Raw genomic sequence first — 24,614 nt, 5'->3', positions numbered from 1 at the left:
GCCGGGGAAAGAGGGTTAGGATCCGTTGAATTGGATAGGTAGGGGGTAGTTAGGGCAACCGGGTAAAGGGGAGGAAGGGTTGGAAAGGGTTATGGAGTAGGAGGGATTAGGAAAGGTTTGCCTTGATGTGTTCCGCCTGGGGCTCCTGAGATCGACGGTACTCCGCCCATGCACGCTTCCACACTCCTAACTAACTTGCCCCAAAACACTGTGACATAAAGCAAGGTTCACCAACAGCATTCAGGATTTAACATCATAGGAAAACGTTATGGACACGCTGCAGCTTCTGACATCGATTTGGTAGTTCACCAAACCTCAAGGTTAGCATTATCATTAGCACCCAACACCTTTAGAATAACCAAAGGAGCACTTAGCTTTATTTGCTGATCCCGGGTTGCGTGCCAGGCGACTGCCAGAGTTCTTGCCATTAGACTACGGCGGCGCAGCGGGTTCAGGCTGCTGATACAGCGGGATGCCGCTACAAAGGAATCAAAAACAAGAATGAGCTCGGGTCGCGGACTGGGCCCATCACTTTGCACACACACGCTGATGAGTTCCCCCAAGAATCAACAAGGCCGTGTTGCTTCACACGGCAACGAAAAGATTTAAGCTGGGTTACGATTCGCCCCAAGAATCTACAAGCCGTGAATACCGTGTTGCTTCACACAGCACACAGCGACGAAATGGTTAAGCCGGAACTTTCCTCAGTCCGGCGCTCGCATTGGTTTAGAAAGTTGTGGGGGCTTTTCCCACAACGTTGCATGCACTACTGTCAATAGCAAGGGAAATGCACTTATCTTGCCTGAGGTGCGGGGCCTGCAGAGATCACAGGCGGGGAATGGCCCCGCGGGTCGCAGCCTGCAGGAGCCCTCAGCCTACACGTCCTCTCCAGTCCGTGCCTGTTAGCGCAAGCGAGGATCCGTGCGCTCGTCGTGCGCATGTGCGGATCGTCGGGCATTGTCCCGTGTAGTTCTTCTGCTCGCGAGCACGCGAGCTTGCTGGGACTTGTAGTTCCGGCTACCGGATGGCGTTTTCTGCCATCCGCAGCCTGTGTTCTGCAACGTGGACACAACAGTGTTTTAAAATATGGTAGTTTATGACTCCTACAAGACCCAATCCCCACACTGGACACAGCTGAGGCTGTGGTGGTTCTGACAGTACTCCCCCTCCCAACAGGTCCAGCTTTTGCAGGATTGTTTCTATGAAACAAGCGCACTAGTCGGGGTGCATGAACATTGAACGCCGGTTCCCACGAGCGTTCTTCGGGCCCATAACCCAACCAGTTCACCAGATAATACAATTGTCCCAGACGAAAGCGTGAATCTAAAATCGCCTTCACCTCGAACTCAGGAACCCCATTCACAGTTATCGGGGGAGGTCTTTTGGAACGTATGGACGCCGGGGCGGGTTTGAGTAGTGCCACATGGAACACAGGGTGGATTTTCATTTGTGTTGGTAAGGTGAGACGGACTGCTAATGGATTAATGACTTTTTCTACTGGGAACGGGCCTAGAAACCTGGGTTGGAACTTGCATGGGCCTATCAAATGCAGGTTATGCGTGTTTAACCATACCTTTTCCCCGACCCTATATGTTGGAGCGGGTTCCCTGTGTATATCTGCATATTTCTTATAGAAAGCTTTAGCCATGTCCAGATTGATTACTATACCACGCCAGACATTCTCTAAATGTGTTTTGAGCTGGGTCACAGCAGGTACATCAATATTGGGCCAATGAGGCACCGGTTGGAAACGGGGATGAAAACCATAGGTCCCATAAAAAGGTGTCACCTTAGTTGAACTATGTACAGCGTTATTATACGCTAGTTCCGCCAGCCAAAGAACATCCGCCCACGTGGATTCATTATTGTATGTCATGCAGCGGATGTACTGTTCCAAGGTCTGGTTCACCCTTTCTGTTTGCCCGTCTGTTTCAGGGTGATAACTTGTGGATAATTTCAACTGCATGCCAACAGTGGCACAAAAGGCCTGCCAGAAGCGTGAAGTGAACTGCGCTCCTCGATCCGAAACAACATGCAATGGTATGCCATGTAAGCGGACAATATTTTGAAGGAAAAGGCGAACCAAAGCCTGAGCCGTAGGGATTCCTTTGCAGGGTATGAAATGAGCCAATTTGGTCAAAGAATCCACTATCACTAGTATAGTTGTGTATCCTTGACTTAATGGCAGGTCCACTATGAAATCTAATGATATGGTGGGCCAGGGTACTGGTGGAGTGGGTAAAGGGCGTAAGTGTCCAGCTGGTTTCCGATGGTCTGCTTTGTTCCTCAAACAACATTCACATGTACGTATATATTGTTGAATATCTTGCTTAAGACCTGGCCACCAGAAATGTCGAGTTAACAATTCACTAGTTTTGGCATTGCCGGGGTGCTCCACAAAAGGAGAATCGTGACACCACTTGATGGCTTGTTGACGGATAACTGGTGTGGGTAGATATAAGGCTGTTCCAAAAAAGGGTAACCCATCCTTTACGGTTTTCTTCTTGCTTGGGTCGTTCCACTGGGCTAACTCTTGTGCGGTTAGTGCTTTCCTGATTTCTGTGAACATGTCATCAACCACTAAAGTCCCGATTATGCGAGTTGGTGGTACAATAGGCTTTGGCTCCTCCGGTTGATCGGTTTTCGAGTCTGGTTCTGGGTAGCGAGACAAAACATCTGCCTTCCTGTTTTCCACTCCAGGGCGGAATGTAACTACAAAATCGAAGTCCGCGAAGTACATGGCCCATCGCAATTGTCGGGGACTAAGCGCCTTGGCGGATTTCAGGAATTGCAGATTTCTGTGATCAGTCAGGATGGTTATAGTGTGTTGGGTCCCCATCAGATAGTGACGCCACTCACTGAATGCCGCTTTAATGGCTAGTAGTTCTCTATCTGCTATGACATAATTATGTTCTGCTGGTAAGAGGGTGCGGGAATAATACACCACTGGGTGTAATTGGCCGGTGTTATCTCATTGGGACAGAATAGCCCCAAGAGCGTAACTGGAAGCGTCGGTTTCGATGACGTAGGGGCGAGTAGGGTCCGCATGTAATAACACTGGGGCTGTAGTGAATGCCTTCTTCAAAGCTTGGAAACTCATTTCTGCGGTCGTATCCCATTGGAACACTACTCCTTTCTTCAACAGGCGAGCAATTGGTTGTACTTTACTCACGAACCCATCAATGAACCGGCGATAGAAATTTGCAAACCCCAGTACAGTCTGCACATCCTTAACTGATGCTGGTGACGGCCAATCCACTATAGCCCGTACTTTGTTTTGGTCCATGGTTACTCCTTCTGGTGAAAGGATGAATCCTAGGAATTCCACCGTTGTTTGATGAAAAACGCACTTCTCAAGTTTTGCATATAATTTGTGTTCCCTCAAGCGTTGTAGTACGGCTTTTACATGTTCTTGATGCTCTTCCAGACTCCGGGAGTAGATGAGTATATCATCGATGTAGACGATAGCAAAGATGTCCAAATAACCCCGCAGAACCTCATCCAGGAAATGCTGAAAGGCGGCGGGTGCGTTACAGAGGCCGAATGGCATGACCTGATATTCGTAGAGCCCATACTTGGTTCTAAAGGCAGTCTTCCATTCGTCCCCCTCACGCACCCGCACCAAGTGGTACGCCCCTCTTAGGTCAAGCTTGGTATAAATCTTTGCATTCCGCACCTGGTCTAACAAGGTGGGAATTAAGGGCAGAGGGTACCGGTTCTTAATCGTTATTTTGTTGATTGCCCTATAGTCTATACAAGTCCTCAAGTCCCCGGTCTTTTTTGGGACGAAGAACAAGGGTGACGAAACCGGTGACATTGAGTGTCGTATAAACCCATTAGCCAGATTTGTCTTAATGTAATTCCGGAGGTGTTCGTTTTCAGCCTCCGTTAAAGCATAGATTCGACTACATGGCAACGCTGCTCCAGGCTCTAAATCAATCCTGCAGTCAAACGTCCGATGAGGCGGTAGGGTTTCTGCAGCGTTCTTACTGAAAACATCCCCGTAGGCTTGATAAACTATTGGTAGGGCTTCCATGCTCCCAACCACATGCCCTTGTTTTGACACAGGTTGGATTTCCGGGATTCCGGCAGAGGGTCGACAGCAATGTTCTGAACAATAACTGGATGTAAAACGCACGGAGCCCTGAGTCCAGTGCACTTCTGGATTATGAGTTCTTAACCAGGGTAATCCTAAAATCATTCCAAACTGTGGTGCTGCAATTACATCGAATCTTATGTCCTCATGATGTCCAGAGGTGCATTCTAAGTGTACCCACCTGGTCTGCTTGGTTATAAGACCTGACGTGAGCGACGATCCGTCTACTGATTTGACTTCCTCCTGACACTCCTTGTTGCAAAGAGGTATTCGTAATTCTGATGCTAAGTCTTGATCAATAAAATTGCCTGTCGCTCCGGAATCCACCATTAAGGTTACGGGCACTTGTTGGTTTGCCCAACTAACCTGACCTGACAGTGTCACATGAGTTACCAGCACATGATGGGTGTTTGCCAAAAGTCTCGGGGTGTTTTCTAGTTGGCTCGCCCGGGCCACCCTCACTGGCGAGCTCTCTCGTTTCCCGGCATATCCTTCTTGGGTTTGTTTGGGCATTCTTTAACGAAGTGTCCCCCCTTACCGCAATACAGGCAGAGTTTTTCTCTGCGCCTCTTGTCTTTTTCCTCTTTGGTTAGAGGTCCACGTACCGTTCCTATTTGCATAGGTTCTTCAGCTGATTTCTCGGATTTTATTGCCTTGGGTTGCTGATCTAACCTAGCTACAGGCCTTACATCCCATTTTCTCTTGTCCTGCCTCCTTTCGCTTTGCCTTTGATCCAGTCGCAACGCAAGATCTATCATAGAGGAACAATTATCTGGCTGTGGGTCCACTTGTACAATGAGATCTTTCATCTCATCACGTAACCCTTGATAGAATAGGGCTAAACGTTTTTCTTCCGGCCAATCTGTTTCCACAGCTAACTGGTTAAACGTGGTTACATAAGTAACCAGATCTTTTCCTCCCTGGCGCAGAGAAAACAACTCTCTGTCCATGATTAAGGTTGCAGCTTTGCGATTAAAGATTTTTCCAAATTCCTCAAGAAAGGTGTCCCAACTATACAGTATAAGATCATCCTTAGACACAAGGGGGGTGGCCCAAGAAGCTGCGTCTCCTCCCAGATACGATATCACAAATGCAGTCCGAGACTGGGCATTACGAAAAATGTTTGGCTTGGTGATAAAATGCAATTGACACTGCATAATGAACTGGTTATATCGTTGAGGGTCCCCATGATACCTTTCAGGAGCTGCCAAAGGTAAAGGAGGTTCCGTTGACACATGTACTTGAACTGGGGTGGGTGGAGCAGGATCCCTGGGCAAGGGGGTAGCTTGGGCGGTACTTTGCAGAGTAAGTGTATGCACCTGCCCTGCCAGATTTACATAATCTTGGCGGGTAGCCTGTAACTCCCCTTTTAAATCTCGCAAGGCCGCTAGTACCTCCTCCATGGTGTCGTGCTACCCAGGCGCGTGACGATCCTTGGGCTTGTGCTACTGTCAGGATCTCAATCTTGCGCAGGGGTAGCACGTACACCTACCTCCCCGTTGGGTCTTGGCACCTGGCTAGGTAGACAACACAGGCCACCGCGACCCGCCGGGGAAAGAGGGTTAGGATCCGTTGAATTGGATAGGTAGGGGGTAGTTAGGGCAACCGGGTAAACGGGAGGAAGGGTTGGAAAGGGTTATGGAGTAGGAGGGATTAGGAAAGGTTTGCCTTGATGTGTTCCGCCTGGGGCTCCTGAGATCGACGGTACTCCGCCCATGCACGCTTCCACACTCCTAACTAACTTGCCCCAAAACACTGTGACATAAAGCAAGGTTCACCAACAGCATTCAGGACTTAACATCATAGGAAAACGTTATGGACACGCTACAGCTTCTGACATCGATTTGGTAGTTCACCAAACCTCCAGGTTAGCATTATCATTAGCACCCAACACCTTTAGAATAACCAAAGGAGCACTTAGCTTTATTTGCTGATCCCGGGTTGCGTGCCAGGCGACTGCCAGAGTTCTTGCCGTTAGACTACGGCGGCGCAGCGGGTTCAGGCTGCTGATACAGCGGGATGCCGCTACAAAGGAATCAAAAACAAGAATGAGCTTGGGTCGCAGACTAGGCCCATCACTTTGCACACACACGCTGATGAGTTCCCCCAAGAATCAACAAGGCCGTGTTGCTTCACATGGCAACGAAAAGATTTAAGCTGGGTTACGATTCGCCCCAAGAATCTACAAGCCGTGAAGACCGTGTTGCTTCACACAGCACACAGCGACGAAATGGTTAAGCCGGAACTTTCCTCAGTCCGGCGCTCGCATTGGTTTAGAAAGTTGTGGGGGCTTTTCCCACAACGTTGCATGCACTACTGTCAATAGCAAGGGAAATGCACTTATCTTGCCGGAGGCGCGGGGCCTGCAGAGATCACAGGCAGGGAATGGCCCCGCGGGTCGCAGCCTGCAGGAGCCCTCAGCCTACACGTCCTCTCCAGTCCGTGCCTGTTAGCGCAAGCGAGGATCCGTGCGCTCGTCGCGCGCATGCGCGGATCGTCGGGCGTTGTCCCGTGTAGTTCTTCTGCTCGAGGGCACGCGAGCTTGCTGGGACTTGTAGTTCCGGCTACCGGATGGCGTTTTCTGCCATCCTCAGCCTGTGTTCTGCAACGTGGACACAACAGTGTTTTAAAATATGGTAGTTTATGACTCCTACAAGACCCAATCCCCACACTGGACACAGCTGAGGCTGTGGTGGTTCTGACATGAACCTTGAGAGCTTCATATCACAGCTGGCCACTGTGATGCTGGAAATGCATCGGAGGGACAGGGCCTCCGTATCATTGTCCTTTACTGCTTTTTATCGTGTGTTCTGTCGTGTTTTCCGCGCAGGAGTTCATGTGGGACTCCTGGCGGTGCAGCTCTCTCTCTTTTGGTTTGGTGAACAGACCCATGGGATACCCTAATGGCACCCATGGGTAGGGGTACAACCCTGTGCCCCTAGTGTATGTTTTTGGGCACCTGTGTGTGACCCACAGAGCAGGGTACGGGCTGGTGGCAGCTCCGTGCTGAAATGACTGGTGCCCTAAGCGTCCTCCATTTTGGGATGCCCAGGCCCTGTCATTGAAATCGGTAGATGCCTGATGGAGACAAAATGGCCCCCATGGCCTCTTGCCTTTCATCACCTGTTACCTTGATCTTCCGGAAGTCCCGGGAAGCCCTGCCTCTGTCCCTTCCCACTGACTGGCTGTTGGGTTGAAGTTCCGTATATGGTACTGTGGGGAAGTGCCGACCAGACTGGCTGGAGCCTTCTCAACGACCGTATGTTTTGGGTACGCCTATGGGTGGGACCTGGGTGAATGGAGTGTGTGACGAATATACATTCTACGTTGTGGCTGTCTAGTAGCTGGTGGTTGACACAGTGGTTGAGACAGACCTGCCCGAAACCGGTATGAATGCAGCTTGGAGTGTTGAATGGCTCTGTACTTGTCCCAATACACATAACTTGTTGTGAGTGTCTGGAGAGAAGTGAATGGCCTGAATACCTCGTGTGCCTGATTGGCTGCCTGCCTGCATGAATGCCCGTAGTCGTGCTTGGATGCTTGAGTTTGACCGAGCGGAATGAATGGGAGATCAACAGTATATCTGGGGACCTCTCGCTGCTAGGAATAGTGTTCAGAAGCTGACGTCCACTACGACGAGTAACTGGAGTAACTGAAGCTTGATCCTGAAGCCCTGCTGGACGAGAAGAATTGCTGTTGCTCTCCTTCACAATCTGAAAGCTGCTGTGCTCCAAGAACTGACCCAGAGAGGACCTGGTAAGGCACCCTCTTCCCGAGCTACGAGGGACCATTGTGCACAGCTGATCTTTGCCTAAGGTCCCTGGTAGACAGACCTTCGACAGGCTGCCGACCCGATACAGGGATTGCTGCGGAACTCCAACGAGAAGGGCCCGGACTGTTGTCCACCACTGTCACCGACCACCGTCGCCGACTGGAGCCGCCGTGCTCCCGTTGCCTAAGAACTTCATTGATCCAAGGACGCTCTCGTCCGCATCGTTGCCGCTGTATCCTGCTGGAGAAGGCCTGACAGTTGACGCGCCAAGGAGCATCCACCGGTGGGTTTCCCGCCATCCAAAGACGACAGACGCCGAGGACTCGACGCCCTTGCTGGGTCACAGTTCAACTCTTTGCGGTCCAGAACTATCGACACCGAGGTGCCCCGAACGCCTCTTCCTTGCAGGACATTTACGCTTCCCCGTCAACGAGCACCGCTAGGAACGACGCGGCCACTTCAACGTCGTAGCTCGACCTGTTCTCTGTCGGACGTTCAACAACCCGTGACTCCTGTCTGAAAGGGAGGACACTCAAGAAGGGTTGTCGATTTCCCCGGCGCGGAACGCTACACCAACTCTGTGGTTGCAGAACTATTGGGAAGTCTAAGGGTGAACAATATATGGACTGGGCTTGTATCTTTCTTCTACAGGTTGCCCAGGTGGGGGGGGATCGCCACACAGAACTGTGTCTAGTGGTAGGGGCCAGTATTCTGCCAATTGTTCAACCATCTCGCTTTCCTTCCTCTCTCTACTGCTGGTTTCCTCTTTATTTTGATCTGTGTTTCATTCTGACCGGATGCACTTGAGTAAGATCGAGTAACGTTAGTGGTACCACTTTAGACTTGTACATATTTACCATTGTTGATTTTCGGAGTACAAAGTGAGTTATCGTGATTGTGTATATGAACTTAAATATTATATAAAGACTGTGTTTTAACCAATCCAGTGTGTGGGCATTCCTTTGTGGCTGCTCGGGGACTACACTGTACTTAAGAACCATCTCGCATCACCTCCCGAGAAGCCAGGCCTTGATTGCTCGTCCATTGCTACCGTAATTGAGAATCTTGGCAGGGGTCTCTGTGCCTCCCCTCTACCATCTAGAGAGCGGAAGTGTAGACCCCCCCTTCCGGTCATGACAGCCACCTGCGCAAAGTGCCTTGGTTTTGACATCGACTGACACCTCTCCTTCAAACAGCACATAGCAAGGAAAACACAAATGGCTTGGTACCATTATTCTCACCTGCAGAAAATCAAGACCTTCATCAAAGAAAATAACTTTTGGATAACTTTTGGAATGCCTTCTGGTGACTACCCTGGCACCCCTGAGATGTGTCCTGCACAATGAAGCATGACTCATCAAAGGACCACTCAAATTCAACCACATCACCCTGACCCTCATCGAACTGCACTGGCTCCTGCTGCAAGCCTGTATCCACTTCAAATCCTGCTGCATCGTCAACACAAAGGAAGGAAGGAAAGGGAAGGAATCTGCAGTTCATGTTTTAGTTCAAGACCTACCTCTTCAACGGATGGCTCCTCATTAGCACCCCACTGCCCAACCTACCTGAGGCTGAGTGATCTGATCCCCACAGTTTTTTCCCCAGCTTGTTTGTAGATCCATTGCGGCACCCCGCTCCCTTGTTTCTCTGCTTCTCCAACATGTTTTTCCTCTTTGACTGTAAAGTGTTCTGCTAGTTCCCGAAGCAAGATATGTGCTTAATAAATACCCTAAAGATATATATTTTCAAAATGTTCTATGCGTACATTTCCCACATCCCTCCTATACGTATAAAGGCTCACATTAAAGTGACCTTTAACTTAGATGTGAATTTTTAATATGTTTAATTGGCTTAAAGGTTTCTCCTATACATCTTTTGTACGAAGGAAAACTAACATCAGTGAAACGTAACATTGATGTGAATTTTGATACGTATAGTAGTGAAAAGTATTAAATGTACATTTTATACATGTACGTGTACAGTTAGTGTAAAAGATGCACATTCGTTCTGCGCATGCATCATACATCAATAAACAAAAAAAGGTCAAGAAATAAAAAATTGGCTAGCTTAATTTTTTTAATAAAATTTCTATGCACCAATTCATGATGGTATCCAGTGATTATAATGAGAACATGTACAGAGAGGTAGGTTATAACAAAACTATAATAACGGAAAAAAACAAAAAATATTGTGTGTGTGTGTATATATGAGCCAATTTTACCACCTCTATTTGGATATCTAAAGTTCAGCTCTGATTCATGTTTATTCAAATGTTATTTTTAATTATAGATAATACTTGCACTATGCACTTTATTGATCTATTACTGTGATTGCATTTGCACTAAGCACTTTATGAATCCATTCTGAGCTAGATTCTGTCATTTTTTGAATACTTTTTTCTTTTTTACATATAGAGAAAATTGCTCTTCAAAATGGCCATGCTCTACGAAGCACTATGCATTGATCAACTTGTTATTAACAGCATGCATTTTTGTGACCCATATACTATTTATCAGCACTATGCACTTTATGGCAAAAAAGTTTACATAATTATTTTTTCCACCACGAACAACATGCTGCTTAAATTGCAAGAAACTCATTGTCATTACAGCAGAGATACTTGGGGGCCACATTGTGTTTTCTTCTGTCCTGGCTTTGGTTTATCAGCAGTCAGTATTTCCAAGCATTGGCAATAGCCGTTACAAAATGGCAACCATGTTTACTGACTGCGAGGTACCGAGCACAGGCAGAAACGAAAACGGAAAAGGGACAAACACAGACTGCAGAACCATAGAGTTGGGAATTTGTGGGAATATATACACAATGTTTTAGAGCACTCACTTGTACGTGAACAAGCAGCAAGCAGGCTGCGAAACACGTTGTACCGTGTTTTTTCTAATCTTTGGCTGATGCCTTAATAAAACTGGATTTCTTAAAAAGATAAAATTATTGTCTGTTTCAAAGACGAAGCCCTATCCTGGGGAGTATCTCACTGTCCGGAGTGCCTTCCTCATTAGGGGAAAAAGGAGTAATTTTCCCCTTTCTTTGCAATATATATTTATATATAGATATAGATATAGATATAGATATAGATATAGATATAGAGAGAGAGAGAGAGAGAGAGAGAGAGAGAGAGAGAGAGAGAGAGAGAGAGAGAGAGAGAGAGAGAGAGAGAGAGAGAGAGAGAGAGAGAGAGAGAGAGAGAGAGAGAGAGAGAGAGAGAGAGAGAGAGAGAGAGAGAGAGAGAGAGATTAAAACTGGATGTGGATTGGGGTAGGGTTAGAAGCGTAGGGAAACAGGATGTTTGGGGGGCTCGAAATAAAATAAAAATCTGTTTTTTCGTTATTATAGTTTCATTATAACCTACCTCTCTAAATTATTTCATTAAAATCACATAGGACCATTTATGATATTTAGGTACAGGCCAAACACCTTGAAAACCCAAGCAGATCATTTTGAGCAGTTTTGGCCCAAAAATGTTTCCCCTCATAGAAAATTCAATGTTCAAAGCTGTTCAAAATGCGTTCAAAACACATATATTGTTTTAATATGGCATTCAAGAAACATTCAGAAATGTTCCATTCAGGGGCAGCTACCCCAAAATGTGACCATGGAATTTTGTCTGATTTTTTTCATGGAAGGATCAAATAATTATTAGGAAAGGTTATTTTCTAAAACTTCATAGGCAATGCGTCTTAACCTTAACTATGCTATATGCATACATATGTATGCATGAAACGGTATATTAATGTATATGTGCAAAACTGAGCCGATATCCGCTATTTATGATATGTGTATGTATATCAGTGGTTTGGAAGTTGTTCAATGAATTGGTGAATGGCAGTAGTTTGTATTTAGACTAATCCATAATGAACTTTAATTGGCCAGGTTTATTTATGTTGTGACCTTTTCTTCCATTTGTAGGTCTTGTAGAAATGTATCCAGGACAGTTGGAACAGAGCAAGTGGGCAATTTCATTTTATGAATGATTTTAAATTTTGAAGGAACAACAGCATATCTGATGTTTAGTTCCTTTTGTTTAAGCCTGTAGAGGAAGCATTTCCTGATTTGAAGAGTTTCTCTTGCAAAATCGGAGATTGCAATCTTCTAACCTTATATATATATATATGAGAATTTCACTAAAGTCCTGGAATCTCATGGGTCGGAAGATCAGAGTTTGGGGATATTTTGAATTCTTCGGGAAGTAAGAAGGGACTCTGAGCTCATTCACTTCAAAGGTGTTGGAGAACTGGAGCTCTAACATTTTATATGTTAATTTCTTAAATGAACGCCTCACTGAAGAAGCCTTCATTTCTTCTTTTTCTCAGAGGCCAAGCCTATGAAGGTTGCCCCTCCTGTTTCTGTTTTCCAGCTCAGTGATTGTGGTTGCTACATTTTTCATTTTGAGGTCAGTGGAGAGCTGAATTATGGTGGTGTTCTGTGTAGAGTCTTGTGGGCAATAATATCTCGGTGTGGATCGGATCTGTGTTGGTTTTTGGTAGATTGAATTACGAGCGCAGATAAGACTCCAACTATCAGGATTCCTGTGGGTGGGGAATCGGGTGTACTGGAGGCGGACCATGAGAATGTGTGGAGTTGAAAAGAAACCCACAAAATAAGACTTCATGGAGATGGAATAACCAAATGAGAAGCTGTTTTAAAAAGTCCTTAGAACAAAGGAAAAAGGGAAGTAAAGGCATTTTACAGGTTGTCCGAAAATGGGCTATCACTGACATGTTTTATAGGTCCTCAGAAAGAAGCCGATCAATGTGCATTCCCTCAGCGAATAGAGATTGTTAATATACTTGTTCTACTGAGATGGAGGATGGAAAGAACGACATAACCCAAAAGGCCCAAGGAGTGTCACTGAAGGAAAAAGAGGCTTTGAAAGGGGATACATTTAAGGAGATAAGTTAAACTAAGTTCTGAAGCATCTGAACAGTTGTAAATTAACTGCTTAAAATTGACCTCTATTTTAATCTGTATAGTATGAATTGTGGAATCATTTGCTAGCAGTGATTTCCACCTGATCATTGGGCATCCTCTTTGATCTAAAATGCTGTAGCCCAATGGCAATAGCTTACTTGTTAAGTTTCAACAACTGAGTTTCGGAATGCAGGTAGTATAACCTGTACTCTTCCAGCCAAGGCAACTTTCCTCATTAGAAATAATGAATAGGGTACATATTCCTCCAAGATCTGCGTCCTGGATTATGATCAGTAACCTGTGACTTCATCTCTTCAGGGATGTTGTTCAGAGTGTGTTTCTAAGAACTCGCCAGATTTACCGGAGCACCTAGAGGCAAACGCCTGATTAGCTATCAAGAAGGGTGCTGTGATGAATCCTGCAGAGTCATCAGAGATCCCCAGCCTAAAGTCTCCTCCCATGTGGCCAGGGGAATAGCCACTACCTGATCCTGACCGTGGGGCTGGTATTCTGAGGGTGGATCACATGGGAGGAGATGGCTGTCAGGGGAGAGTGATGACTCCAACAATAGAGAAGCAGTATTCTTCTTTCTTGTGAGGAAGATCTCTTAATTCCAGAGTTTTTAATGGCCTGTTGTCATTATTCAGAACCCTTTCATTATAAAACTCTGAAAACTATTTGTTTAAACAAAAGCCTATTCAGTCTTCATGCATACATAATTAGCCTAGAACATATGCAACATCAAATGTTTACAGTCATTGTTATCTTGTCCAACAATGTAATGTAAAATGATCTGAAACTTCCTTGGAATCCAAGTTCCAGAAAGCCTCAAATACTGAGACGAGGAAGAGGAGCAAGGAGTTAATGTGGACACCAAGTACAACGTGCAGTTTAGTTGCCAAGTTCCAAATCAGCTGTGGAACATTTAAACCTGGAAGTTACCTGCAGCTGGGAGATCGAGGAAGGAGAGAGAAGAAAGGCTTCAGAGTGCACAGAGCAGGAAGCTAGTCCAGAGGCAGAGGCAAACTCACGGAGAAGAGCTGTGGGAAGATTGTAAAGCATCTGCCGGTAACAAGCTGCCTGCGTTCAGGACTGGAGAGAGACTTCTGTGAAATTAAGGTTAGCTGTACACAGCATGACCAGGGGATACGCGTTCTTGCAGAGTGGCAGTGGTTTCATCAGCGAGGGACTGCCATGCCTAAGCGGGAGAAAAAAAAGAGACTCTGCCAAGAAGGAGAAACGTACCCGATGGAACCTCCGCGCAGCAGCCGCTTGGTAAACTGGTGAGTCAGCCTAAACGATTAGGGGTTCCTAGGACGTGTGAATACATTAACAAACATTTAGGAAGTATTTTTGAATACAGTCCAAATAGAATGGTTAAGCAAAGGTAAATATGGTTCACCTCTCCTCAGATGAGATATAATTTAGAGGAAACATGGAACAAGCATTGCCAAGAGCCAAGAAGTGCTGAAAGAAAGGTTGACAGATAGGGCTTGAACATGCACTCATACATGGGATATCAGTATTGGGGGGGGTGAAGGAACCATGAAGTAAGACACAGAAAACAGATTCAATTTTCTAAGTCAAAGCTTTATTTATGAATGTCAGGATGGAGTAAGGCCTAACTTGCCCTATGCTAAGGTGGGATTTCCCTACCTACAGAAAACGAAGTGTCAGTAAGTTAAAATCAAAACTTTCATCTGTGTTCAAAACCTAAACTTGCACTCACAACTAACTCTATACAATGTGTAGGGATGTCGGCAGCAAAAAGGAAGTGTTCAAAAATAAGTTCTGTGCTGCTTCCAGCTCTTGGCTTATACGCAGCTTCCCCTTCCCCATGTTCAGAACAGTTCCAAAAGGCCTCAGGGTTCCCTTCCCCAAGAACTCAGCTCCTCCAGCTTCGAAAACCAGTATCCGTTCCAATCTTATAGCTTTCAAAACAGTATTAGTTCAAATCCTTGATCAGCCAGTCTTTTCAATAGTTCACATAGATTGCTCTCTTTCTGCATTTGCCATTGACTTCTGTAACTCTTGCAAAATACATGCTTCTTTACATTTGCTTTCCTTGGCTCTCTCCAGGTAGGGGTCACTCGGTCTAGGCGCAGTTGTCGGACCACACGGTCCACCCATTACAGGTCACGCAACCGATAATCCTGTGCAATTTGTTATGCTTCTGTCTTCTTCAGGTATTTGCCAGCACTAGTTTTCTCTCTCTCTAACATGTGGTTGTTTGTGCTCCTGTATCTTGGGCCAATACTCATTTCACATTCTTCTTGGCAATCGTTTTGGCTTTGCCACAACATGTGTCTCACACTATTCACTCTGTGGTGTTCACCCCTTTGCACTACCTTGCTTTTACATCATTCATAAGAGCTCATCGCTTTCTTGTGTCTTGTGCTGTATTCAAATATGCTCATATCTTTCAGTTAGTTCGATATTAAATAATGCTTGTCACAACTTTCAAAAGTACTTGTAATACTTTGCAGCTTTTTCAGTATTCAGAAATACTTGGTTTGGACTCTCATAGCCCTTGTACTAGTTTTCAATTCATTCGGCATTCAGGCATGCTTGTTTCCAGCCACCGCAGCGACCCGGTATGAGTGTTCCCATCTTTGCACTCCCTGGTATGCAGCTGCTCCGTCTGGCTTCTCGGTTCTGCTTCCTGGCTTCTGTTCGCTCTGCCATTCCTCGCAGAAGCCACAGCGAGCAAACCTATTATTGGGACATGACTGACTATTGAAAGCAAAAAATAATGTCCAATGAACAGTCATCCAGAAGACCTTGGGTCGTCAATGGTGTAGTAAAGACTACTGCAAAATTAAATCAAATTAATATACTGTTGAAAAAATAGTCCATAGATTGCCATTCAACTGGCTAAATAAATAGACTTGACAATGCTGCAATAAATGTCTTTTAATGTTAGAAGTTCATCTTAAAATGAGGAGGCAGAATTCATGCTAATTGCCAATGCATTTCGGACCCAACCTTTGGTCCTTCGTCAGGGTGAATTCTATTTAACAAAAAGCAAACAAAAAGTACCTATTTTAGTCGACAGGGTGTATCCAATAACAATATTACATACATTGTGCTTTGGTATCTGATTCACATACATCTTAAGTTGTTAAACATGTTAATTCACATATATTGAATCTTAGTGCATGCCTCTTGGCTCAACCAAACCCTTACATTCAGTTTTGCAATCTATATGATTAATTGTAGTACCAGTACCTGCATATAGATGAACTTAGGCCGTGTTTCTTGATGCGGCCACTTAAGATAATTTTGTACTGCTAAGAGGGGCTAAGGTGTGATCCCATTCATCAAATCCAGTCTACATGTGACTATCCTTACAGTTGCGAATTCTGCAGGAGTAATTAGAAAATAATTCCTTTCTAATATCCCAATACATACGGTGTATCATTAAACTATAAACCGATTAGATGATTCAAACATATGCATACTAATAATGTATCCTCATACCTTGTCCTGAAGGTAGTTAAACTTATACCATAGTTTATGTAGCGCAGTGATAACCGTGGTGGATTTGAAGTGCAGAGCGTGTGTCTGGTGCGTCTGCTCTCATGTACGTGGGACCTGCGTTGTACAAGACTATAAGTTAGTGCTCGGATCGATCAATATTTGAGGGGGACCAGATAAAAGTTAGCTCCGCTGTGATCGCTCACCTGTATCTTGCTGCTGCAACCCGTAGCGCGTCTCAATGCGTTCTGTTGCCGAGATGTCGGCAGTTCCCAAGGTAACGCAGATATAAGCAACGTAGCGTACGTGTGCATCGTGACGCGGCTTGGTCAACGCTGCTGGTTGCCAAGGCAACCTGGGTGCTGTTGTTAGCGCTAGTGCAGGTCGTCCAGAAATTCCAACAACACTGCAGCAACGCGATGTGAAAAAGCATTTAAACGATCGTGAATGGGTGGTAAAGAATATTATTTGCTGTGATAAGCAAATGAATGGGCTAGGTTGAGCTTAGAGTGCATGATCATGCGCGTCAAGCAATACTGCTTAATGTGTGACTACAGGTCCATACCAATTCTTTAGAAGCACAATTATAAAAACTTTTGAATGTTTATGATTACTTGTAAAAAACACAGCTCTCCTCAATACATTATGTCTACTCATGCTTACCTTACATGACTGGCTATTACCACTGAATGCCCCCAAAGCCCTCTTCCTCGTCTCCACACCAAAGTGGTGTGAATGAGGGAAGTGTGCATAACTCCTAGTTGTTTCCTCCTTGTCCCAGTCTTAAAGTGAAATGGTTGTGGGACATTTTGGGCAGAAGAAAGGGAGAAAGGTTGATAGTAACCTACAAAGGCTGCGGGAATATAGGGTTCACTTTGACAAGGAAAAGGGGGATACCATGTCTCAACCAAAGACGTCTTCTCCCCATTCCCCAAGTTCCCTCTGCCCAGGTGATTCTCCCCTGCGTATCCACCCCCAGGGTCGGGATCCAAAAGCGATGGCCTTTTCCTGGCCACCTGAGAGGACCACCACTGAGAAGAAGTGAAGACATCCTCAGGTTCCTCACAGAAGTTGGAGCAAGGCAGGTGTTAACGGAAGTCAACAAAGTTGAAGAAGTACAATTGAGTGATACCTAAGAGGAATGTGAATGTTGCAGAGAGACCTGGCACGAGCATCAGGTAGTGAAAAGATTTTGGAAAGAGATATTACTTGCTGGAGAGTAAACCAGGATATCAAGAGTTTTCAGTTGAGAAGTTTCCTGGCAGGAGAGTGTACCAGAAACCAACTTTGAACTTTGTCATGTTAAGTTTTTTTTTAAAATCTAACATTTTGTCAACCAAAGAATCTGAAAAGACTTGCCTTTTGCCATACTTTAATCACTATTGGAGCAAAAGCGTTTGTTTAACCAGACTGAAAGGTAGGAAAGGCTTTCCTTTCCAACCAACATTGTGAAAAAGACATTCTGTTTTGCCATTCTGAAAGACTAGGAGAGACATCCTCTTTGTTATATTCCAACCAGTGCTCTGAAAGAGACATTTGCTTTGCCATCCAGAGGAAAGTATTAGGTAAAATAGACATTTGCATTGCCTTTCAAAGACTGGTTTTGAAACTGAACATTTTGAAAAATGTTCCTGAACTAAGCCAGGGGAAGGGAGCCAACCCCTGGACACAAGGATTGTTTTGATGAAGTTATATGTTTGCTATTGCCCATTTTTGATGAATTGGAATTTTGAACATTTACCTTGCACTTTTTTATTGTGTGTTTTAGTGTGAGGGCCAGATTTAGTTTGGACGCAAGGTTAGCTTATTTTAGTTTTAGTTTCATAGGAAGGGACGTTTTGTTGAGGATAGGGAAAGTTAGGCCTTCATCCAAACACCTTTCTGTTAATAAAATGACTGAGGTTGAGAATATTACCACTTTGTGTCCGCCTCTCATTTCTCACCCCTCACAGTGCACTTCACTTCCGTGTGCTGGCACATTGCTAAGTTTATGCAGCCAGCATATGCATATACAATGTGCACTATTGGATACAATGTGCTAGGACAGCCTCTGGGGCTGATATTTCCCAGCACATTTTATGTAGTGATACGTCTCATTATACATGCACATATAAGCCATGTTGCAAGCTTTGTGAATATTTGGCGAGGTGGTTACTCCTAGATCATCTAATAGAAGGCCAGCTACTTTGAGGGTGAGCAGAGGTGGTTTGACACACTCCCTCACAGACACCCCCATGCAAAGGCTGGATGCAGTTTTGAACCTAAAGTTTAGTTCAGGTACTGCTCTGGCTCTGCTCTCTGTTTCACACTTTAGTTTTTCTCCAAATTGTACTCCATGTTGATGGACTAAGATTGATACCAGGTAAGTAATTCTGAATGACCGGGTAGATGCAGGCCTAACCTGCATGAAGGCAATAACATTGGTTTCATAATAAAAAAAAAAGGCATAAAGGCATGTTTGCCTTATTCATGTCACGTTGGTTTACCCCAACAAAAATAGCACTGGTATAAACACACAGGAGACAAAGAACAGATCATAGTTTGGCTAGTCCTTGATCCTGCATGGTGAAGCTTTTATCTAAATCCCTCACACAAATACTGAAGTAAAGTGCATCAAGTTTGCATTGTTGTGAATGCTGCACCTAATTGAAATGACTTATCTTGAAGATCTTTACTCTTGCAGCTTCCCAATCAGGGAGAGCCTTTTGTTACCGAAAAGGGTATCTTTACTGCTTATTTCCTGTCTTCTAGGCAGATTTTGTGGAGACAAACTTCCAGAGCCTCTCGTTTCCAGTGACAGCCGGTTGTGGATTGAATTCCGGAGCAGCAGCAACATCCTGGGGAAAGGATTCTTTGCGCTTTACGAAGGTACCCATTTACACTGGCACTATCTTTAAGAAAAACAAGCATTGGCGATGCAAATAGTTTTGGCGTTTAATGCTGTTCTTTGCATTTATAGGCACCCGGATGGGTGCAAGGAGTTGAGTGCAAAGTTTTAAAGGAGGATGTAATAAAGGTGGCAGCTGTGTAATCAAATGAGATGGAGAATAGAGAAAGCCATTGCTAGAGGGTACCCATGATGAGCAAGTGGAAATATGAGTGAGAGGGTAAGAGAAAAAGGGACTGTGAGAGGAAAGTTGAGGGGAAAAAGGAAGGGCCGAGAGCAAAGGTGAGACTTGGAGAAGAAAAAATAAGGGGATCTCTTCACGAGTGCCAGAGAGAGAGAGAGAGAGAGAGAGAGAGAGAGAGAGAGCAATGTGCTTCTTAATGTGCGTGTGGCAATGTCATTTGGGTATGTGCTTACTTGTAAAGCACCACCGAATAACTGCGCTTTCTATCGCATATTACCGTGAAGCAGCGCTGGACGGTGGAGTAAGAGCGGTGCTTTAGGGGATTAACATGCACCCGGATCCATATGCACTTAAATAATGAAAAAGATACAAATTATAGAAGGACAAACTGAAAGGAAAGGGAGGGGGGCCAACAGTAGGCAAGTGATTAAAAGAAATAACCGAATAAAAGCAAGAAGATAATGAAATATGGGATTGTATTTCTCCTTCTATGCAATTCCTGACAAACATTTAACAGAATTATTTCCTACAAACTCACTAGAATTTCTAGCAGCTTGATTGCACATTTTAAGAGCCACATTTTCAGGTTTCGAAAACTCTACTAAATGCTTTGTTAAAGCGAAGTCAATGACATTGTTAAAACAACGGAAACTTATCAACTGATTGACAAAAGAACAAAAAATACAAGTCGCCCCCTAATACTACCATATGGCCATATCTATCGGCTCATTTCTTTTCTTCCCTATGTCTTCTTTGATGCACTCCTGTGTTCCCCTATAAGATCCCTCCCACCAACTCTGTCCTGAAAAGCCGTTACATTATGCAGGTTGTGATTGATCCAGTAGAAACCAGTTACTATATTCCAACTCAAAACACACCGTCCTTTTTGGGAGGAGGTATGCTCTACTATGTCCGAGATAGTAGACTGCGCCATCACTACATCCCCGCTGGCATGCCTTTTCCATGAACTCCCGCACTTAGGTGCGACTCCAAGAAACTAGCTGGACAATGCATGATATTAGTAGTCCGTTGTATGTTATTGCTCTGGCTCTGTTCAGGGGACCCCACACATGCACAATGGCTTGCGGCAGTTACCTGGGCCTCGGACACCCAGGAGACGTGGACACGACAGCAGCCGTTGTAGTCGAGACCCAGGGACGTTTGGATTCCATTTCGTTCTTATGTCGCTTCCATGTCAGCCGACGCTGAGGATGACCCCGTGAATCACCTGCGGAGCTCTGATAATTGCTTGGGGTTTTCTTTTCCCATTCTTCTTTTCTGTACCCCAATGACCGCTGCAATATGATTGTCTCTGTCTATTGGGCTGCATTCTGTCCCCCTACCACTCTGTGTGAACCACTATCATACTGTATACATGGATTGTATAATTGCCTACCACTGTGAGTTACTCGCTCTCTTGTTGTAAAGTCAAGCATAACAAATACGTTTTTAAAAAAAAAAACACACCGCCCTTGAAAGTCTGCTGACTCGGCAGGCGCCCAGACCTTGTAGGACAACATTCGCTTTCTGGAGAAGTGTATTAATTCTTACCTCACTACACAAAGCTTCTCGGCGCTAGACTATTCTTCTGTGTGTTGTTTCGGTAGAAGTTGCTGTCAACCCATGGTGTATTTACAGTTAAACCCCAAAACCCTGGGTTTAAGGCCCTGTGCCAGTGCTTTGGTGTAGATGTCGCTTCTCAAAGTGCTGATGCGCCCCTCTAGACCCAGGTTTAGCGAGCGCGTTATAGAAACCAAGTTTCTTAAAGCGATTTTAAATATGTGCGTCACATTGAAAAACGAGTTGGGGGATCAGTATTGTAGCAGAATCTTTGCACACTTGGGTGATTTTAATGAAATGTTTCACCTGAGCAAGTACTTGGCCAAAATGTTTCCGGGTGCAACAAAAAAAACCTACATTTTTTCAATACATTATTGCACGTCAACAGTTCCCATAGTCTTAGTACTAAGGTAGGGTTAGTCCTGGTAAGAAATCAGATTTTAAGAATTTGGTGTTCGCACTTGAGGAAAGTTTGCCCTGTGGGTTTCTGTAACATGCCCAAGTGGTTTAAAGAACAGTAGACCCACCTCTGGCATATGGGGGCATAGCTTTCGGTACTCTGTGGGACAAGTCGCACAATAATGAATGAGCCACAGAACACTACTTTTTGCGTTATTGAAGTTCAATGACAATATGGAGGTGCAGTTATTAAACGTACAGAGTTCCGCTGTGGGTGACCTTATCAACTTTCCTGATTGTAATCCAACTCTTGTCCAGGAATTTAATTGTGCGCATTTTAGGGACATTGTTTTTGTGGATGGCAGATATTGGGATTGGTATAACCTTCCGACTAAAGACACTCAGTGGCATATGGGTAAACATACCAAATGTTGTGCCTGGTTGCAAGCCCACAATTTCTCCTCGTTGGGTGGGTTTAGTAGTGAATGGGGTTCTTGGCCCCACAAACCGAGAGACGAGAAAGAGGGTACATCGCATCGGCTAGTCAAGCGTTGAAGCAGGGGTTCCAGGTTCTACATTCGACATGTTGGGCTCTTCCTCCCTATAAACATGCACCCACGATCTTACCAAGATTGCTATTGGCTCCTGGCACACATACGCTCAGGCCTGCCCCATTGTCAATCATACAGTCCCTGTCTCTGCCCCAATTGTGGGAGCAAGGGACCTTGCAAGTAGGGGCAGTGGTGTGTGATGGCAGACAGATCGCTGCATTCCGTTGATGTGTGGCACTTTATTCGCACATACCTGGCACTGCCCTCACCAGCTTCCATTTCTAAAGATGAAACACAAGTTAATTTCAGAGATGATATCCCACCTCGACATCTGGTCATGTTTGGCTTGAGTGCGTGTGTATGTGCGCGCGAGTGTGCCTGTGCACGCGCTTCTGTGAGTGTACTAGGCGCTGAAACTGAAATGCACCTAGCTTGTCCTATTTAAGTACATTTCTAAACAGTCTGATTAGCAAATCTGAAAATAATCTATGACTAGTGATTGCTTTTTTCAGTTGTAAAATAATGTGTGCGCTCAGATTAATTGTACTGTTCGTACACTTGTGTACGAGCGCAATACAAATATAAAATATCAGATCATACTGTTCCTGATCAACAAGATTATTCCGGTCAGAGGGGGGCAAGCAAGGAACAAGGACAATCGAATCCATTTGGGAGATTATAACCAGGTCATACGCACAAGACAAACGAGAGGAATGAATTAACCTACAAAGAAAGAGGAATTTAAGATGAAGATAGAATTCTCTCCTGAAGAACCATGTGCATAGACCATGGGGAAACACGTGTAGAGAGAAAATCAAAGCATTGAAGTAAAGTTGGATGATAGCAAGCAATGTGACCATAAACATTAAAAGAATCATTTGGAAAAAGAATTGAAAAGTACATTTTTTCTAACAGCACGCAGTTAGCACACACCTACAGGACGCAGTTGAGTCAAAATGTAAACAGAAACAATCCTAATAATTATATTATTGTTAATATTACTGTTCTTGCTATATGGGCCATACATTGGGGCGCAGCGTCTGCCCTACTAGACACCTTAAATCGTTTTTGCCCACTGAAGTGTCGGTTATCACAACGATGATGGGGCCAGACTCCTACTCCAACCACTCCATGAACCTGAACGCAGTCCCCGGTTCTCACACCGATGCCAAAGCGACATTTCCATTTCAACGTGTGCCTTGCAGGCCGGTGGCAGCGCTCTGCTCAGAGCCCCCATTGTAGCGATGTAAGAACCAGGGGCGTAGTTGACGCATACAATCTGGGGGAGACACGGGAATCCTTGTGGACTTTGCTACAGACACAGACCAACCCGTATTCAAACCAATATAAGGCAAAGCCAGCTGAGTGCCGAATCCCTCGTAGTCCTACAAATAACCAGTGTTTCTGTTTCCCAATTCACTGGTACTTAGTTCTGGCACTTGTTCTTTATTTTTTTTCCATGTACACACTCCATGTAGACACGACACAGCCTGCAATCGGTGCGCACCATGTGCATGCCATATTTACGACTCCGACCACGTTGTGCGTTCACCATTCAAAAACTTCTGCACACACAATGTGTGCTCCATACCAACTGCTTTTCACGCACGTGTTCATACAGCTTATCACTCTGCACACACTGGTACAACATATCAACTGATTTACACCCCCTCTTTGTGCACACAACTACAGTTCTACACATACACTATCTGCGGTATCTACATTGGGTGTACATACCTGTTTCACAGCAGAAAATCATGTCTGCATTATCCCCACTGCTCTACAAACACCTGGTGTAAGATTCGTACTCCTTATTGCAAGCAATGCTCACCTCTATGTGATTGGTACATAGAGCTCTCTGAACAATCATCATATGCACCATACCTACGATTCCCCACACACAGTGTGTACCACACCAACCAGTCTACACACACGATGTGGATAGACACTAACTGCTCTGAAAGCAACGGCATGCATCATGCTCAGCTCTCTGCACACATTAGGTGCAGCACATCAGCTGCACTGCAATCAAAGTGTGAACCATATCTACCCCTTTGTGTATACCTTACGTTTCTTATACCTAACTTCTACTCTGCGCACACAAAGTGCACCATATTGATATTTGTAAATTCGCCATGTGTGCATCATATCTACCACGATGCACAAATCAAATGCTCCCATCCCTACTCTCAATACAAAAATATTTTTTTATGCATATATCGCTTTTGCCAAAGTACTGCACATAGATCAATTACTGTCACCCAACCAAAGTTGGTACTCATCTATCCATCTTGTTAGGGTGAAAGACTGAATTGGCCTTGCAGGGATTCTGACCTACGACCTGCAGGTCGCACACAGATTTCAGCAGCAAGCGTGCAACTTGCTGAGCTATCTTACCAGTCATATACCTACATTTAGGTAGACACCAAATATACACAATATCTGCCACAATGTACCTGTGCTTTACTTACCATTCTATACAGACATGCATCAGACCTACCTCTCTAGCTATGCAGGTGCCTTGTGTGCACCACCCATGCTGCCCTGCTGCTCACATTGTGTGCATCATTCCCCACCATAAACAAAACGAGCACCACACACACCATATGTGCACACTCCCTACCCCTTTGTACACCCCCTTGTGTGGACCATAGATGCCACTTTACACAATTAGTGCATCGTCACTATACCTCTGCACAGACCGTACGCTCTATCAGATCCACCCCTCATGCACACACTTTGTGTGTGCCATGCCTACCACC

At 45.0% G+C, this 24,614-nt stretch overlaps 1 protein-coding gene across 1 annotated transcript in view; it reads left to right on the top strand.

Moving 5' to 3' along the window:
- TLL2 (tolloid like 2) overlaps positions 1–24,614 on the top strand; it is a 1,535,386-nt gene that overhangs the window by 745,531 nt on the left and 765,241 nt on the right. Inside the window, exon 9 of the mRNA XM_069610570.1 lies at positions 19,023–19,139. Within this exon, the coding sequence (XP_069466671.1) occupies positions 19,023–19,139 (117 nt within the window). The remainder of the gene's footprint in view (positions 1–19,022; positions 19,140–24,614) is intronic.

Source organism: Ambystoma mexicanum, chromosome 8, assembly GCF_040938575.1.
Source record: "Ambystoma mexicanum isolate Mex_15411 chromosome 8, UKY_AmexF1_1, whole genome shotgun sequence".
Lineage (NCBI taxonomy): Eukaryota > Metazoa > Chordata > Amphibia > Caudata > Ambystomatidae > Ambystoma > Ambystoma mexicanum.
The sequence above is the reverse complement of the archived record's forward strand: the minus strand, read 5'-3'. Positions and strand labels throughout refer to the sequence as shown.